The sequence below is a fragment of the Tinamus guttatus genome, unplaced genomic scaffold (assembly GCF_059628265.1).
Source record: "Tinamus guttatus ecotype Peru unplaced genomic scaffold, ASM5962826v1 Tinamus_guttatus_pri_ptg000343l, whole genome shotgun sequence".
Classification (NCBI taxonomy): domain Eukaryota; kingdom Metazoa; phylum Chordata; class Aves; order Tinamiformes; family Tinamidae; genus Tinamus; species Tinamus guttatus.
This window is the reverse complement of record NW_028288877.1, coordinates 566,213-585,487: the sequence shown is the minus strand read 5'-3', so window position 1 is coordinate 585,487 and position 19,275 is coordinate 566,213. Positions and strand designations below refer to the sequence as shown.

Here is a 19,275-nt window from a genome sequence, read left to right as displayed (position 1 = left end):
CCTACAGGTTCACTTCAGTCTGGAGTTTGCTGCAACCCTTCAGTGGAAAATGATGAACAGTTCCAGAGGATAATTTGTCCCTGAGGTGCATCTAATTTTCTGACAGCCTGGAAATCCTAGGGAGATTGGCCTCCAAACATACTTACCTAGTTGACATAATGGAGGATCCTAGGTTCAGGCTCTCTGGTAAAACATGTTTGTGAGGGTGTATAGGGCTTTCGTGTATATTTCTATCCTGAACGGAACATTAGAAGTAGATTTATAAGGTTGCTTGGTAAGGGGGGTGTTATGGCATTTATCCTGTTGGTTTTCAGGGCGAGTGGATGACCTTTCCTCTCTTTTTTTAATAGAAATTTCCATTTTTCATCTTTCCATCTCTATTTAGGATGAAATACCCTGAGCAGTTGAAATTGGTTTAAATCTGGACTTTTGAGGAAAGGGGAAGTTCTCCACTTTGCTTGTGTGAGCATTGTGATTCAAATGGGCTGTGACCAAGGGTGCAAAGTCTATCTAGTTGGAGATCTGTAGATAGTGGTGTACCTCAGGGGTCAATACTGGGTTCAGGCCTGTCCAATTATGGGACAGGACTATGCTGCCATTTAAGAGAAACTTGACAGGTTGGAGAGGCAGGCGGAGAGGAACCTCATGAAGTTCAACAAAGGGAGGTGCAGTGTCTTGCACCTGGTGAGGAATAACCCCAGACACGTTGAGGGCTGACCTGCTACGAAGCAGCACTGTAGTGAAGGATCTGGGGGCTCCTGGGGGTCAACAAGTTGACCATGAGCCAGCAATGTGCGCTTGTGGCAAAGATGACTGATGGCATCCTGGGACATCGGTAAGTGGTTGAGGGAGATGATCCTCCCCCTCTGTTCAGCATCAGTGAGGCTTCATCTGGAATGCTGTGTGCAGTTCTGAGCTCCCCAGTACAAGAGAGACATGAAACTACTGGAGAGGATCTAACCCAGAGCTGTGAAGATGATTAAACAACTGGCTGTGGAAATTTAGATTGGAAAAGAGAAAGCCGATTGGGAATCTTATTGATGTGTATAAATAGCTGAAGTTAGGGTGTTGAGAAGACTGAGCCAGACTCTTTTCACTGGAGTTCAGTGACAGGACAAGAGACAACAGGCACAAATGAAATGCAAGAATTTCCCTCTGAACATGAGGGAAAAACTTCTTTCTTATTGCGGGAGTGACTGAGCACTGGAACAAATTGCCCAGTGGGGATGTGGAATCTCCATTTTTGGAGATACTCAAAAGCTGTCTGTACATGATCTCAAACAATGCGCTGAAGGTGGTCACCTTGGGTTGGCTTGGTCAGCTTGGGTTAGAGTAGAAGATCTCCAGAGATCCTTTCCAACCTCAACCATTCTGTGAAATGTTCAAGGAGACAGCCAGAAAAAGATAACATGCTCCATGATCCAGTTAATTGTGGGCCACAGAAGTATTATGGGCCAGCTGCAGCTGTGGTGGGGGAGATGTAGATGTGATTCTTTTAGTGGCTAAGCAGATGTAGTTTAGCTGATTTTGACCCTAATTATTGCTATTTTGGAACAATAAGCTAACCAGGAAGCACATTTAAGTTAAATCCTGGCTTCAGTGCAGTGAAATACAAATTTGGGCATTGATACTATAAAGCCAAGATTTCACTAGGATAGAGTGTGATCATGGGAAGGGAGATGGTGAGTCACCTTTATAAAAGTGAGAATGAAAATGATTAGCAAAGTATTGAGATATCAAACAGCTAAAAGAGAAATGAAAATTTAAATGATATGTATGTATGTGTGTGATATTAAATGCGTAGTTTATAGATTCCTAGATTGAAGAGCTGAATTTAAGATGCTCATTTGTCAGAAAGAGGAGGTTTGAGCATTAAAAGAAGATGGTACTTTTAATATACTGTTTTTAATATAATTTTTAATAAACTTTTCAATATACTGTTTTCTGGAGCAGACTGATGTAGTCTGAGTTTATATTCTGTTCAAAGTCTAATCCAATAATGCAGGAATAAAATAAAAATAAAAATAATTATATTGATTTTTTTTTGATTCTCACCAGAAAATATGCAAATAATAGCGGCTTTTTCATTTTTATTTTTTAAACAGATGCAAAGAGAAACAAATTCAATTGGGACTTCAAAAAGGTTTCTTTTCTTATTTTATTAAAATCATAAGTTATAAAGTGAATGTTCTCTTTTTAGTATAATGAGAATAAAATCTTGAAAAGATGTTGTAAATAAAAGAGTAAGAATATCAAATAGATAAAAAGGCATAGTTCATAATAAAAAAGTGATAGTCACATGGTTGTCATTTCAGGAAAGATAATGAATGTGCTTTCTTTTTGTTGAAAACATCCCTGCCTCATTGCCGGATTTTTAAGTGTTATTGATTTCCATGTTTTAATATTTTTTGAAACTATAAATGGTGCTATTGAAGTACAAAACCAGTGTGTATAACTTTCTTCAGTCCTTCTTCAGATTTTCTCTGATGTGAAATTTCAGCTGCAGGATTTGTCAGAGAATTATTTCTCTGATAGCTGGAAAATGTAACAATTTATATAACATTTATATCTATTTATGATTATTATTTATAAGGTACTGTTATACATAATGTTCTTATAAATCATTATTTATGATTATATAAAATGCAAGTGTAAGTTTGTCATTTTTGTTTTCTTTTACCTAACTAAACTCAGCTGAAGATATCAAGCTTTGAGTTCAAAAATGTACGTATTTGTGTCATGTGGAGGCTTTACAGATTTTATGCGGTAAAATTCTCTTATTGCTTGTTGAGTTCTGAGCACCTGAAGGCAATTTAGCAAGTTGCATCTGCAGCCTCCCATTTGCCTTGCAAAGACTACAGAGATGCGTATTTGGCCTGCAAATGACTTTCAGAGAAGACACTCTGGTATCTCCTCTACATTGAGTAAAACAGTAATTGTAACTGAATGTATATTTCTTATTTCAAATATTGGACTGTGAACCAGAGACCCCATTTCCCTCCCTGGCGCAGGTAACAATATAGTTTTAACATTTCTACTTGAATACCTCTTGTTGAATTGTTTCGTCAAATTCACCTGCTATTTCTCTAAAAGATTACTCCAGCACATCAGAACCAACAGCTGCTTCTGGATACACAGATCACTGTGTATTTTACTTAGGATATTTAGAGATTGATTGGATGGTTGTCAATTTAAGATGGATACAAAGGAATTTTATGTTCATTACATTTATATTTCTGACTCTGAGTTAATTGCGTAATATCAGACTATAGGCAAATGTGGCTGTGGAGAAACAATTCCTCAGAATGTCTTAGGTTTAATTATTCAATCACTATCACCTAAATGCACAGGCAATATAAGTAGTGTTTGGTATGGAAATGATATGGCAAGGTGTTTGACAATAGTTTGCAGACCTGTTTCTCTATTTGGCTGTGTAGGGAGATGTATTTTCCAAGGGATTTTCTAAATATTTTGCATGCATACTTGCATATCCTTAGAGGAAAAGAAGACTCTCTTGATATGTTTGATTATCTCTGAGAAGAACTGTTTTTCCTGTTATTTTTCAAGAAACACATAACATCTGGATTACGTCAGTCACAATTAACAAGGCTGAATTTATAGTTGTAGTTTTTAGGAATATTTATACGATGATCTGTAAAAATAATACTTGTGAACTTTGCTCTAGATATATGTGTTGCTGTACTCTTAACATCTATCCGCTAAGCAGTAATTATTTTTCTTGCTTGAATATTGATTGACTGTTGATTTGTTCAACAGTCAACTGTTTATAAAGGAGTTCAAATGGTATGTTTGATTAAGGAATCAAATTTCCCTGTTAAAACTTCTAGGTTCTATAAATGTAATAGTTATACCACCATTCCCTTGAGAATTTGTTTTTTTAGTTTGAACATTGTGTCCATAATTTCTAAATTGCAAATAAGTGAGAATTTGGTAATATTTCACATCTTCAATCTTGACATTTATAAATATTTCACAATTACATTATACCTCAAAGAAAAAATTAAACAGAAGGTAGGCTTTCATTGGTGTGATGGGAAGCTGTGTTACCAGTATCTACCTAGGTTGCTTATTGAAAGAGTTATAAGAAGGTCTACAAGATGAGCAGAGGGGCTGCCCAGGTAGTAGGGAATAGTGGGAGGTTTTGACAGCATAACTGCTGGCTTAGAACTGTTTTGGGGTAAAGTTGTATGAGGCTCGTTCGTGTAAAAGGGAACTTTTGAGTGCACATAGGTAATTTAAAACAATATGAGGAGCCTAAAAATGGGATTTCTATGCTACAAAATACTTCTTGCATCTTGGGGGCTGCATGTGGGAGACTGTAGTTTAATTGGTATGACATCATTTACTGACATGCAAAAGTAGTTGTAGATTAGTTTGAGAATGTTTGTATCTGTGATAATTGAATTACTGCATTAGGTTTAAAAGTTTCTTCTTAGAGTATGTTGATGACCTTTCTAATTTGTCATAACTTTCAAAATAGTTGCAATTAATTTTTTCATTCAAATACTCATACAGCAAGACCGCGAGTTAAAGGTGCGTTTATTTTAGAAGATCTTTGCACAGACACATCATAATATCGGAAATCACATCTTGCTCTACATTAACATATTTCAGGAACTCAAGAACAGGCAGGTGAAGAAAAAGTGATGAGATGATAAGACATTGTTTTGATAGCAGGAGATCTTAACCTGCTTGTCAAATTTAAGCACATTTACAAGTTCAGTCACAACAGATGATATCAGCTTGATATTACTTAGTTAAGTGCCATTCTAGAGAAAATAGACAGGCAGTGATTACTTGACAAATGTAATATATTTGTTTAGAAAAAAAAAATGTAAATCCTATCTTTAATGCTGTAACACATAGTATTAAGAATCACATTTTGATATATATTCATATTTTAATAATATATTAGAATGCTCTCCTGAATACATCTTTCAATATTCTGATAAAATACCATTTTTTGAAAAGTTTTAAGGTCCTTGAAGTAGCTACGTTGGGGATGTCATGCCCTTCCATCTATGTAAAATTGATATCTTGCTTACTTTTACTTCTGATATATTGGTAAACATCTGAACTATTTTCCCTTTGGTGCTTTAGAGGCCTGAAGTCCATTGGTATCTGCATTGTTAGTGTTGCCTAAATGCCTAATGTTTTACCCCTTTAGAGTATGGTTCTAGGAGATGGGTTGAGCCTAATTAAATGTGGTAGATTTCTTTCGTTAAAGAGGGTGGTCCCACTTCCTCCCCTTCTCCACCACCAACGAGGTTGTTCGCACCTGCTGTTTCCATTAAAATGATCCAAATGCCTGTATGGTCCCTCAGTGAGCCAGTGCAGCTCAGTAAACCAGTTGCAAAAGATTCCAGCCGTAATAGAATATTTTTCCCCCTGAATGAGCTCACAGCAGAGTCAGGAATAAAGGATGGGAAGGGATCATTTTGAGAATGGTAGAAAGGGAAAGGAGGATGAAAGTAAGTGGGACTTTCCCCATGAGTGGCAAAAGGCTTACAGATCCATACCCTCAATGAGTTCTGCTTAGCACCTTGCATTTGGACCTCCTACATCCACCATGTGGGCTGATTGATAGTTCTTCAGGGCCAAAGAGCTTTGCTAGTTAGCCTGAAGACTAAAAGTGCGAATCACTTGTCTCTTTTGTGCCGGCCTAACTATCCTCCTGGTGCAACGTGGCCTGTTTTGTTTTCACTTGAAATAGATCTCTCCTCCTGTCTGTTGTTGGAAGATACTGTTAACTTATACTTCTTAATTTTCTTATTTTCTCTGCTCCTCATCTTGATATGGTTTGTGTGACCTTGTTTCATTGTTAGACTACCAGTCAAACTGTCTTCAGTCCCGGAATTCAGCAGAGATGGTCCTTTCAGAGAAGGAAAATACACTGAACGTGTCATTTGTCTTCTGTGATAGAATGTACTCTTTTCTCCTGCCTTCCTCCAGTATATGAAGCATGTGCTTCTTAAGGTTTTTGTATTACCTTCATCCTTGTTTTTTACAATCTCTGAGGAACATTTGCTATCTGATGTTCAACTGGCTTTTCATTCTGGAATCTCTCCCTCCCAATCAATTGAAAGAATTCCTTTGAATGGTTAGTCTGTAGTTTTTGTATTCTGTAGGGGTTGGCATACAATGGCCACCAGGGCATGCAGCTCGTGTTCTGTTCCACTGCCATTGACCTCAAGGTTAAACACATCTCAAGATCTACAAGAGTTTCACAAGTCTTAGAGTAAGGAGCTAAGACCCAAAAGAGAGCATTTCAGAAAAAAATTTGGATCTTCTAGAGTCCATGGTAAACTCTGCTTGAGTTCAGGGGAGTCATGATTTAGGTTAGGATGTCTTGAGAAGGCGAGTTCTCAACTAATATTGTCAGATTTGTTTCTGAATAGTTCTGAAATTAGATAATCTGAAAAATGTGAATTTTAATTCAAATTCAGAGATAAAGTGGTGCAGGATAAAAGCAAGTGATATTGTAAACATGAGCTAACATTACATGAACTAACATGCTTCAGTGACCAATTTCTTTAATGCAATAACCCTCTCCTGCAGTGTTCAGTGCTCAGTAACCACACATATTATATGTACCACATTTATATATTATGTTCCACTGCAGCCAGTTTTTTCTCTTGTATTGCAATATGCTTGCACAAGCATTTTAGAGAAACCAAAACCCTTCTAGTTTTCTCTTATCCAAACCAAAAGCATGAGCAAACATAACCCAATAGTTCACTGAACGAGAAGGTTACACAAACAGTGTAACAGAAGAAGCAGTGATTATAAGGCACTCTTAGCTATGCAGGTTTTTCAGTAACCAAAAGGTTTCTTAAGAAAAAACATACCTTCCTCTTCAGTAAAACTTTCAAAACCACATGGTTCATTCGAGTCTGTATTACTTGAGTCAGTATTCTGGCTAATCTTTTGGATTGTGCAGTATGTGAGGGTTTTGATATACCTGCTAGTTCATCTACTTACCCAGCTGAGGAGATGAAGTTCTACTTAAAAATTATTGTTCAAGCCTTTCTTGAAAGACCTTGGAGGTACGAATTTAACCAGTGAGTGAGAGAGGTCAGCTGTGATGCCATTGGTATGCTGATGTCTGCTTCTCTGAGTGTAGACAGTGCGGTCTTCCAGATGTCCCTATGTCTGGCCAAAATAGAGATAATGATATAAAACAGATGGCCTGGTCTCATTCAGGGCAAAGCAGAGTTAATGCAAGCTGATAGAGGAATGGAGCCGAAAGAAATGGCAGAGCTTCAGTTTTATTGTCTTCTTTTTGATTCCCAGCTAGCAGTGATAATGAAGAAGGCTGTTGTTCCATTGCAGCTAGATGGAAGTTTGAAGAGCCGTAACGATGCGCAAAGGGAGAGTAAGCAGGAGATTGCTGCTGTGGGCCACTGCTTGGTGTAGTTGTCTAAGATACCGAAGTGTGGTCTAACAAAAACAGGCCTACTGGAACCTGGAGAAGACCTGGAAAAGGCTATTTCCTACATTAATTCCAGTGCCAGCTTAAAACAGGCAGAAGGAGAAATTAAAGACAGATCCCTCTCACCTTTGCTGGTTAAAGGTGAAAACTCTATTCAGTGATCCATTACATATATCATTATAGACATACACAACAAAATGCTGCTTTCTGTTGTCTCAGCTCTTGATGGATCTACTGAGGACCATGCTTTCATCCGTCCTCTATGGGGAATACTGAACAGGGTCAAAACCCAGTGTTTTGATGGTGCTGTTAAGAAAATGTTTCAGAACATACCTTCCAGACTGAAAGCATTGTCTGCCTCATAGTACTGAAGTCACAGAAAAATAAGACGAAGCAAAGTGAGTTATCCTGCAGCCAGTGCATTGCAGAAGATAACTGCAGTTGTACTTCAGCTAAAGCAAATGATTACACATCTGTTTTAGGACACTTCTTTCAGGGCTAAAAGATCAGGCTTTCTAAATTACTGCTTCTTTAATTTGAAACTTAATTCCTGCTTGTCCCCAGAGCTGTTTTGGCGTTAAGGTGTAATTTTTTTGCAGATCATTTATGTTCATATGGGTAAGCAAATTAATTTAACAGAGATGGCTGGTTAACATAATAAGCAACATAATAATACAAGTATTGACATCCCGGGGAGCAGAAATTCCTGGGACAGGTGCAGAACTGCTATAGGCAGTAAGGTTTTTTTTTTTTTTTTTTTAAATGAGAGTAATAGAGCATGCTAGAGTTTTGGCCTCAGTCAACAGTCCATGACAAGTCAATGCTCTATATACAGAATCCGTCAACATATTTCAAGAAAGGCTACCCTTAGAAATTTAGAAATTCACTGCTTCCAAAAAAGAGACATTATTTTGCTGATAGATCGGAAATGACTGAGTCATGCCAGAACATAAGTCAGGGTGCATTATTGGGATTTTTCACCTTCGAATGAAAACATTCAGTGCTCTTCTTCGCGTTGGATTGATAGAAAAACTCTCATCAGCTTCAACCTTTCTAAAGATGAACTAGGGCTTTTCCAACTCTGCTCCCTTGAGCAGGGTTCTTGAATTATGCTTTAAAATTACTCTTGAGAAATTACTACATGTTTTACAGTGGTGGAATTTGACAAAAGTGACTGGATCGTATCAAATACTGATACAGCAGAGAGTCTGACTCTGCAAGCTTTCCGTGCAGCTGAACTTTCACTGCATTTTATAGGAGTTTTGCATCAGAAAGGCTCTGGCCCTGAACAGAATGAGAGTCTTGGAAGAGAAGTGGGTAAGATGATATTACATCTCCTTGCTCCAAGACATTAAGCTATCTTGCACAGTTCCTAGACACTTTGCATCACTGCCCCTTTCACTGCTCCATGTAAAAAGGAAAGGAAGAAATAAGTATAAATAGTGTCCTGTTTAAAAGCAATTAACTGCTTACTTGCTGAAATAAATATCTTTTCCTCCTTCCCCTTGCTGGTGAAACTTGTCCACAAAGAATTTAATTTAGTGTTGCATTATTATTCATATAGAAAACATAGGGTTTTCTTGTGATATTTTTCTCACTTCTAAATATTTTCATGTATTGTTATTATGGCAATACGTGAGGATTGAGCTGTATGAATTTATTTTCATGAATCAATGTTCTGAGAAAAAAAATTATATAATCATAGGAAAATTGAACTTAGGTTTACAAATGCACAAGGAAAAAAGCTAAGTCTTGGCTCATCCTGTTTAAAAAAATGATACATTTACAAAAAAATAGCATTTAATTTAAAAATTTAAAAACCTTTAGAATTGATATACGTGCAATGTATTTTGTTTACATTTTTTCTTGAGAAACCTTGCTCAGTTACAGGCTTGTCGAAGAGATGAAAGACTGTATCCCTTTACAGATGAAGTTGTAAATCTGCAGTTTTTGCTTTTTCCTTCACAAATATCCGGGGTTACTGTATTACCTCATAGCTGCTCAGTAAAATCACTGAACCACTCAGCTGCGTCATCAGTTGGGATAGCAAGGAGCACAAAGAAAGGGAAAAGATGCAGCATTGCAGGCCATATCAGTGGATTGACTTCCCGGTGAAATCCTTTCTCGCCAAGACTGATGCTTTTCAGTGTTATACAGAAATATTTGAAGCTTTGAGAATCGAGTTTTTATTCTTAAAAGACATTATTACACTCATCGTGTTCATTTTAATAATATTGTTGTTTAGGAACAGATACTGTTTTGCAAAATGTCTACTGTTGAATGATTTTTTTTGATGCTATTTTGTACTAAAGTGACTGTAAGATTTATTGTTTTGTTGAATTAAGGGTCTTTAATAATGAATGTAGTCGGTCAGGAAGACTGCCAGATGGCATGTAAACTTGTCTGCAACTCCAAAATTCCTGCCTGCAGTTGTGGCTGTTGGGAAATGGGCACTTTTCAAAGCCCTTTTGCTCTAATGGAAAGGAAGCACAGTAATTGCATTGTAAATCTGAGGCACCCAGAAGAAACTGAAAATATTCAGTTGAATTCTGCCTACTAAGGTAGAAATGCTGCAATCAAAGTTAAGTTAAAAATTGCAGTTGCTCTTCAGAATTTGGTACATGGAATTATACTTCTCTCTATAGTTAGAATATTGACAGGTTTTTTTGTAGCGCTTGCCAAAGCGAGCTTATGCCCAGCACTGAATTAGAATCAGTGAGAATTCCTTGAGGAAAATTAACAATTACATATGATATGTTAAAAAAAAAAAAGAATTTTAGCATGCCTATTTCTGATACTGCTTTATCAGCTTGTCAATCAAACCTGAGTATTATTCTGCATACTAGTCTGTTGGATACAGACACCTCTGAAATCCATGTTTTTTGTGCATGCGAAGTTTCACTTCATTTGCTCTTGAGAAGAAAATGTTGATATTTTACTAAAAAAGGCGAAAGGTGTATCTTTGACCTACAGAGTCAAATATAAAAAGTATATGGAAGGACAGCTTATGTATCTGCTCTATTTAAACAATCTTACTGATCAGAGAGCCAAAGTTCATCAAGCATAGAATTGTTGGAAACCTCCTTTAAAGAAATAACAGCTTTTGGTGGGGAGCAGAGAGGAGAACTGAGATTTATGCTTCCATTTCATTTAATCCCTAATCCATCCAGTGGTTTACAGCTGTTGAAGAGTATGTAACATTTCGCACCACTTTAAACCACAATTAAACATTATTTATCATTTTTTAAAATCTGTAATACCTTCTAAGGAATGATTCATGGATGGCTGATTCCATAATTCTTTATCATGTAGACTGTTAACTTTGAAATCATTTGAATTAATCTGCTTCAACAATAGATAAATTTTAAAGGAAAATTGATGCCAGAGACTTCACTGAAACTATGTCAAGACATGAAATTAGGGGAGGGGGAGTGATATTGGCAGAAAAATTAAACATTGCAGGTAAGAAAATCTACAGGCTTTATTTATTAAAAAATCATTTAAGTTGCTTGTTCCTGTTCTTTCTTTAGCACTACATTGAATAGATGTTGCTATTAAAATGATTGTCTCCCAAAAAGAGTCATCATCCTGTTGGTCACACATACAGTGCCCATACTTCAAATTCAGCATTGCTGTGTCAGATTTTAAAGATCTCCATTATTTTTCCCTTTCTGATGTCAGGACCTAAAATCTCCTTTATATATTACCCATTCCACTTAGATCCCTTAACATCTAGTTTCTTTTGTAAGTATAAATTTATGAAAATATGTGTGCATATTATCTGAAATACATTTTATCATGTACTGCATACCATAAATACATCAATCTCTGCATAGGATGATTTATGCTGATTCAGAAGTACCTAATCAGTATTTTGTTTGTTTATTTTTCAGTTTATGAACTATTTTAAACTACAGCAACCAAAAAAAGAGTAATCTCAAAAGGCAATACCTAAATTGGAATATATTAGCACGAAAAAAAGCTAGAAGCTAACCATATAAATAATGGAAAATTGTGCTTTATGGATACACTATATATACATATTTTGTATACATATTAGTGAAAAATAAATCATTTATCTGTGAGGAAGATTCTGGCTGTAAACCAAGAGACTTGGTCCATGGCTTCACTCAGCCACACTAGGCCAGTGTGATCTTGGGTAGCCAGTTCTCTGTGAACCTCAGCTGTCTTTATGCAAAATGGGAATGATTTTATAGTTTGTAAAATCCGGTGATGATTACTAGTTGCTTAAATATTACAACAATGTGGTGAGTATGCACATTATGGTCCCTTTCCGAAGGATAAAATATGTATACATTTCACATTTCCCAGGTTTAGCTGAGTACTTTTATTTTAGCAGTACTTTTCACTGCTAGGTGAATAGATAGTAAAAAAAATCTGAGGAGATGTGTGCACTCATGGAATAGAATGTCCTCTTTCACGTGAATCCCCATGTCAAGTGGAAACTATTGGACACATCTCTTCCCAAAGCATTTTTCAAGTTTTTTTTTATAAATGAATTGGATAAATAAAGTTTGAAAAAGGCAACAGTTGGAAATAGAAATAATATTTATTTTTTTAAAAAAAACTCTTGTATCGGAATGATACTAACACAAATATTCTCGAATATTTTTACCTATTTTTGTACAAGTAACTGTAGATATTTTCTTCCAGATTTATGAGTTGTTCCGTTACTTATTGATTCTACAGAGGAAGTACAGAGGAGTCCCCCAAAAGATTTAATACTGTGTTCATCCAGTTTTTCTCTCTTGTTGCAGAGGATCTTGATGATCTAAGAATGGAAGGAGTAACAAGTGTGATGTCTTCTGGGAGCAAATTCAATCAAACTCGAAGCACTCATCCTGCTGAGCCTCAAGCAAAGGTCACATTGAATATCTGCGCAAGATGTGCCAGGTAACAAGTGAAACCAGATCATGCTAGCCAGTACATTCTTTTTCCCAGGTTTCCAGATATGCATTTGGCTTAGTTATGGGCCAGGTGATGACCTCTCCTGTGCTGAAAGAGAATTACTTAGCTACTGGCTACCCTGTGACCTTTGGCAACTGGGTCATGCAATTTATGTTTATGCTTGATATGTCGCATCAGCAATGAGTCAAAGAATATAGCTAGTTGGAGGTCTTACTTCACAGCTTGAAACTATTTTAAGCTTTTCTGTCTCTGAATTTCATTACTTATTTGAACTTCGGTGGCTTTTTAAGGGATGAATCAGGGAATTTAAAGGTTCAAATCCAATTTAAAAAACACCTGTACAAATGGAGATTTAGTTGCACAGGTGCAGTTCAGGATTTCATATAGTTGCTTCTTAGCACTTCATAATCTCATCCTGTTTCACCTCTGAGAAAGAATTTAATGAGATTGAACCCCTTTTGGTTTTGGCAGCTGGAAATAATTCTTGCATTTACAGTAGGAGGGCCAAATAAACAGGGTGGTATTCCTGTAGCCAAGTCAACTTGAGAATGCAACACTAACAGAAACCTCTTAGATTTCTTAGATGCATTCTTCTATGTAGACAAAAGCTCATTTGGAAGAAGGATTTAAGCCTGTTTAAATGACAAAACTAGCCTTCTCACCCTTCCTTAATAGTACAGATTAGAAAGAACAATACAGAGGCATGCCAATTTTATCTGTCTGCCTTTGCCAATGGCTGCTCCATTGTGTAGTTTGAGAGGGGATTAGCTGCTTGTAAATAAAAAGCAACCTGTGGTGAAATTAAGTCAAATTTGGCTATATGCCACTCTACGTTTTTTTTTTCCATTTTACTTAAAAATCACAACTCTTTAAAGGCACTTATGTAGGAACAGAGACTTGAAAACAGTTTCTAATGCTCCGAGAGCATAACTACAGGCATGCTGCATCCTGCATCCTTTTAGCGAAGTTATGATGGCTCAGGAGAGCAATCTGCTGCTACTCTAGTAGCAACCTCTTAGCTGGGTTATGATGCCTCTGAAGACTTCAGTTCACAGTACTGAAAGAGCAGTAATGACTGGACTGCCTTGTAAATTCTAGGGACTTTTGCTGCTAGCAGTGTGGCCTGATCTTTAAGAAAAGAGCAGGCATACTAGTCGTGGGATCCTACCCCATTCACAAGAAGCAAATTGCTTATGTTGTAAAACATTTCTAAACAACTAGGTACATGAAAGTTTCGCACCTTTTTTTTTTTTCCCCCACTGGCATTCATTGCCCATGGATTAACAAGTAGCAAGGTAAGGAAAAGGAGTTTTTTAGTTTTCTACATGCTCTTTTTCGAACAGGTCTAAAATGTTGCTTGGGTTACTATAAAAGTTAATTAAATTCTAAGTAAGTTCCCTGAAGTAGTCACTAACAGCAGGTACCAAGACACTCTATATCCATTCAGTCCTGCACACCAGGGAATAACGGGCTCAGATCTTGAGCCAAAGCTAGCAGCCTTGGCTATCGCTATTGTTCTATAACTGGCTGTTCTACATGACTCAGAAGTTTAAAATATGAGTTGTGAGAGAAAGATTTCATAAAATCCTTCTTTCACACTTCACTCTAATGCTAAGAGAAGGCAAGGCAGTACTTTTTTTCGCCTATATACACCTTTATTTCATTCCCTACTTTATTTAGTGAAGTTAGTAAGGAAATGGATGATCTCCTCTTGACTGTGTTACGTTACTCTTTAAACTTCTGAGGAAATCAAAAATGTACCATCTCAGCAATAACAAGAGAAGCCTGAAGAGAGAAGTGGGAATTACTGTTATACACAATGATGAGGAAACCGTTAATGTGAATGATGAAGAATGTTAATTCTTCAAGTTTATTGATTCTTCTGGAGCTTTCATTCGTTCATGTTCTATTTGAGGCCTTTCCCTTCTTAGTTCAAGATATAGCTCTTAGTGTGCTTAGCTATGTCTTTTTGTATGTCAACAGGCATTTTGTCCAGCGTCTTCTACCTGCAGCAGCTAAAGTAGTGGCTAGAGAGCGTTGTATGAAGCAAATGGCTCCAAGGGCACGTAGACTTTTTTTTTTCCCCCAAGTGCTATTCAATCTTCTGTTACTCAGTTTAATAACCAATGGCAATTATGTATTTTGAAACTGCAGGCTGAATATTTGTCTCAAATTTTTGAAGGTTACTCAATGTTTGCATTCGTCTCTTTCGTTATTTATGACAAAGCCTACCATTTATCTTACAGTCAGAAAGAATCTATTGGTGTATTTATTGTTTTGTTTATATTACTGGACCTGGGCTGAGGTTTAAAAATGCTATTTTTATTTTCTCCTGTTTTCATTTCTAAATAGTATTTGTCAATTTGCATGCTTGCTGTACTGTTTGTATATAAATTCCATGGGATTTGAATGTAGGCAGATTTTAATGTCACAGAATCACAGAATTCCAGAATGGTTGAGGTTGGAAGGGACCTCTAGAGATCATCTAGTCCAACCCCCCTGCTCCAGCAGGGACACCTAGAGCACGTGGCACAGGGTGGCATCCAGGCGGGTTTGGAAGATCTCCAGAGAAGGAGACTCCACAACCTCTCTGGGCAGCCTGTTCCAGGGCTCTGTCACACTCATAGGAAAGAAATTGTTAATATGATTTAAAAAGAAATAGAAGTCAGTAAGGATTGGTGATTCTTTTTGGTACAATTTAACAGGTGTGTTTCCTCCTGAGTTTTTGTTGTTGTTATATAAAGCAAATGAGCTGCTATTAATGGCAGTGGCTGTTCTGTAGGTAATATGGCTTGTCAAATCAGGTTGCTTTTACTGCAGGTATTCTGTCTTTCTCTAGGGGGAGTATGACTTTTTACCTAAAATTTGACTGGCAGAGTTTCAAATGGTAGGAAATGTATTTCTTGGCTCAGACAGAGATGTAATTTTACTCATGGAATTGCATAATATAGTTCTTTCAGCTTGCTATATACATTTTTTTTAAGTAAGTGCTCTACTCTGATTCTGCTCTCCAGCCAAATCACCTCCAGCCAATGGTTCCTCTTCCAGAGGTCATTTCTTTGGACATTGTGGGGCCCTTCTGAGAGGATTTCATTTTAATGTTTGAAGGATTCCCCACTAGCAGTTTTCACTAGTCTTTCATATAATTATGAAAGTCTCTTTAGTCTCACTTGGAAAGGATAAATAGTCTTATGAAAATTACATCCTAATTATTCATTAAAATCCTGTGTAACTTTTATCATGTGTATATTTCTTTTTTTCTTTTTTTTTTTTTCAAAGATCATTGTAGCTCCCACCTTATCTGAGTAATAGAGAGAACTAGTCTGTGGTTATATATAGGCTTCTTTAGGCTGGGAAGAGTATGGTGGTTTAATTCTGTATGTCCACTGAGAGCACCTGGAATAGAGTTAGGTGCAATAGAACATCTTGTCTCTTCTGTAGCTTCGTATCAATGAGCTAAATATCAGGATACACTCTTTGTGAGAATAGTGGTCTAGATGGACTGTTTCCCTCATGCTGTATTCATCTGATTTTATTTAGCTCCTTCTTAGTATAAGGGAACCTACTCTTATACTCCTCAAACATGAGAAAATCAGGGCACAAATCCCAAAATTTAATGATAATATTAGCAGCTGCTAGATCCCTCTTTCTCTATCAGTACTGCTTTATTTCTTCCATAGTAACTGGCATTTAGTTTATGCTACTGCTAAATGTTCTGTGTAGCTGGTTTCCTGTGATTTTCACTAAACCGTTATAATACATCTTCCCTTTGAACTCACCTGATGCAAGTGTTTGATACAGTGTCAGAGGAAGATCTTCAAAGGAGGAATGAAAATATGAATGAAGATAGTTTTAGATTTAAATCCATTTTGTTACTACTATTACATTTCAGATAGAAGCACCTATATTGTTTTTTTAGAAACTGGTATCTAGTTTTGAATGCTGATAATTTCACCAGTCCTCTTCAAATAATGAATAGAAATATCAGGGCCCAGGCCAGTATTTTTAATAAAGGTAAAGTTCTGCCCCCAGACATTTAGGAGATAAAGATGTAGGACTCTCCCAAGCTATCGCACCAAGCTGTTTTGTACAGCTTATGATTAAAAAAATAATGAGACAGAAAAGAGAAATAAAAGGAGTGATTAATTCTCCTGGAACATAAAGAGGTTGTTGACTGGAATATAGCTGTAAGAAACAGAGAGCTTACTGTTTTCTGTGTAGATGTTTCACACACGGTGAGTGAAATGCAGATGGATAACAGCTTTAAGAGGTTTTTCAAATGGGAAAGTAGCTACAGAACAATGTTATTCCCATAGCTACTCTTGGACTACAGTGCAAGTTAAGCAGCATATTAAGTCATCTAAATAAAAGGGTGACATCATTCTCAAGGTGGAACAAAACAAGGTTCATAGATTACAGAGAAAAAGGGGGCTATACAAATAGCTGTATTAAGAAGGTTTACTTTTTACAGTTTAGTCAGGAAATGTATCAAAGGCAATTTTAGTGCAACAAAACTGGGCTAGATCGCTTTTGAGTAAAGTATTTGCAATAAAAATTCCATTTTCATTTAAGGGCATAACTATCCTGAATGATTTGGAGAACAGATAACTGATTCTATAGCATGATTTTGTGAATCCTTTCTCATATACAGGCAAAGCATATGAATTCCAGGTTTGGCTCGTGAGCCATAATAAGACACCTTCACACACAAGCAAAGCTCATATGGGTTAAATAAAGTCCAAATGACAGTATGTAAAAACAGACAACATTTTTTTTGTCACTTATATATTGAAAATTTTGCAAGAGTTTTGTCAATTATAAGATAAAATTAATGTATTATTGCCATTTGAGTGAATTTAAGGCCTTTTTTTTTTTTTGAAAGACCACCCATTAGCCTTGTATGCCCACTGCCATGCTCAAAAGTTAAATCTTGTTCTCGTGGAGTCTTGCCAATGCATTCCCGGAGGTAAGAAGCTTTTTGTTTTTAGTAGTGCAAGGGCTGCATTCATTCTTCTTAACATCAATAGAATACAAAAAAGGGGATGCATGTGATTAAAAAGGAAATGGGATTATAGAAAACATACCGTGCCACAAGCTTGAAGGCTTCTGAACGAGAATGTTGGGAAGGGGCACTAGTTGCATACAAATGTAGTCTTGAAATGCCCTATATTTGATTAATACTTTGCTCTAAGATTAGCTAGAGCAAAAGCACCATGTCCTAACGCTTAACATTTTAGAGAAATGTCTAGGTATAAATGAATAAAATATAGATAGACTAAGATGGTAAACGTGGCTTTTTCTAAAAGAAGCTGTTGGGATGTGAAGTACAGTTAAAGGTTAGTAACTTGTGTCCTTGAGTTGCTAATGCAGAATCAATTAAATGCTCTGTACGTGCTACCATTTAGAAATGCTCCAAGGAAAACTTAGTCAGGAAAAATCCTCAAGAGTTCTCATGTCAATTGCCCTTCCCTGTGACATCTCCTTTCTTTTGTCTAAGACTGAATTTACTTGTCATCTATCTGTAAATGTATCTTTGATTCCTTTTATGTGGTTTCTCTTCCCGCCAGTCTTCAAGTTAACTTGCTTATTTACTAAGGCTGGTAAACTTTCTTTAATTATCTATATTCTTGCAACATTTAATAATTTGTGTTTTCCCTAATGGAGTCTTCACCACTTTGATGCATACTTGGAAACCAGTCCGATAAACTTGGTAATACTTTGCAAAAGTTAAGAAACGTATGTGGATGCTTTGAAATACACAGCCAGCCTTTAAATAAATCTTAATGGCAGACTGTCATGGGGGCCATGAAACTAAAACTAAAATAAAACTAAAAATTCTGTGTGGTTACATCAGCCAAAGACATTAATTCCTACAAATTGGTCATAAGTGCAAAGTAACTGTTGAGAGAGTAGAACTGTTGTCTGAAGTGACCATGATACATCTCTTCAGAAAATAATGGAAATTAATTGTTTGGTCAAGGAATTCTCTGGTGTTAATCTAACTTTGAGAATCTTACAGGAGAAAAAGAAATGTATAGAGATGCTTTATCTGTCTATCTCAAAGCCATAAGGATACTAATGAGACTTAAGGCTATTAAGAAGCCATTTAGTGGAAAATTTGATAATGAGCTATGCAGACAATAGTGTCTGAAGCTTGACAAGTGGATCTTATGTAACTATCAAAAGCAGAAAAGCTGGTGACTGTAATTAGAAAAGAAACTGCTGCTCAACAAGCCATGCTACTGTATGTGCTGTCCACAGACATCAGTACAGAAACTCCAGACAACAAAGAGAGAAATTAATGAAAAGCACTTATCTCTGTGAGGAAGAATGATCATAAATACTAACAAAAGACTACATTTAAAAAACAGTTAAAGATGCTGGTCTTCTGGAAGGTTTCCTCAAAGGAAGGAAGGAAGAGAGAACTGAGTGTGAGTCGTACACCAGAGACTGTCCTTATTGTTCCTGCCTGTCCTCTCCGTTCTCCTGTTTCCTGTGCAAAAGCTATCAGGATGGCTGACTTTTCTTTTGAAATGGCCTCTCCTGTCTTGTCCATGGGTGTAATCTAAACTGATTATGCAGCTGGAGATGAGAAGCCGTCAGGAAAAGCGTGCTGCACCGTACAGCATTGGGACAGAGTCTGATCGGGTGGGGTTAAGAGGAGGGGCAGCCTCTGGCATCCCATATTGATGCCGTTGATTCTGGAAGAAGGGAGGATGCAGATCCTTGCTCTTGGTGTTTTAATGGGTGATCTTGGTTACAACCCTCCTTCCTCCCATTTTGAATTTTTCATGTTTACTGTTTGTTTTTTTTTTTTGTCTTTTACATTGTGCAAATACATTTGGCTTGTGTAAATGTATAAAGTAAACAGACGATTTTGCCTGTAGTTGTGC

At 36.8% G+C, this 19,275-nt stretch overlaps 1 protein-coding gene across 2 annotated transcripts in view; it reads left to right on the top strand.

Annotated features, from left to right (window-relative positions):
* Positions 1–19,275, top strand: part of CUNH8orf34 (chromosome unknown C8orf34 homolog) — a 132,939-nt gene that overhangs the window by 72,740 nt on the left and 40,924 nt on the right. For both annotated transcript variants that reach the window (XM_088529744.1, XM_010225665.2), the window contains one exon: positions 12,232–12,367. In XM_088529744.1, coding sequence (XP_088385870.1) covers positions 12,232–12,367 — 136 coding nt within the window. The remainder of the gene's footprint in view (positions 1–12,231; positions 12,368–19,275) is intronic.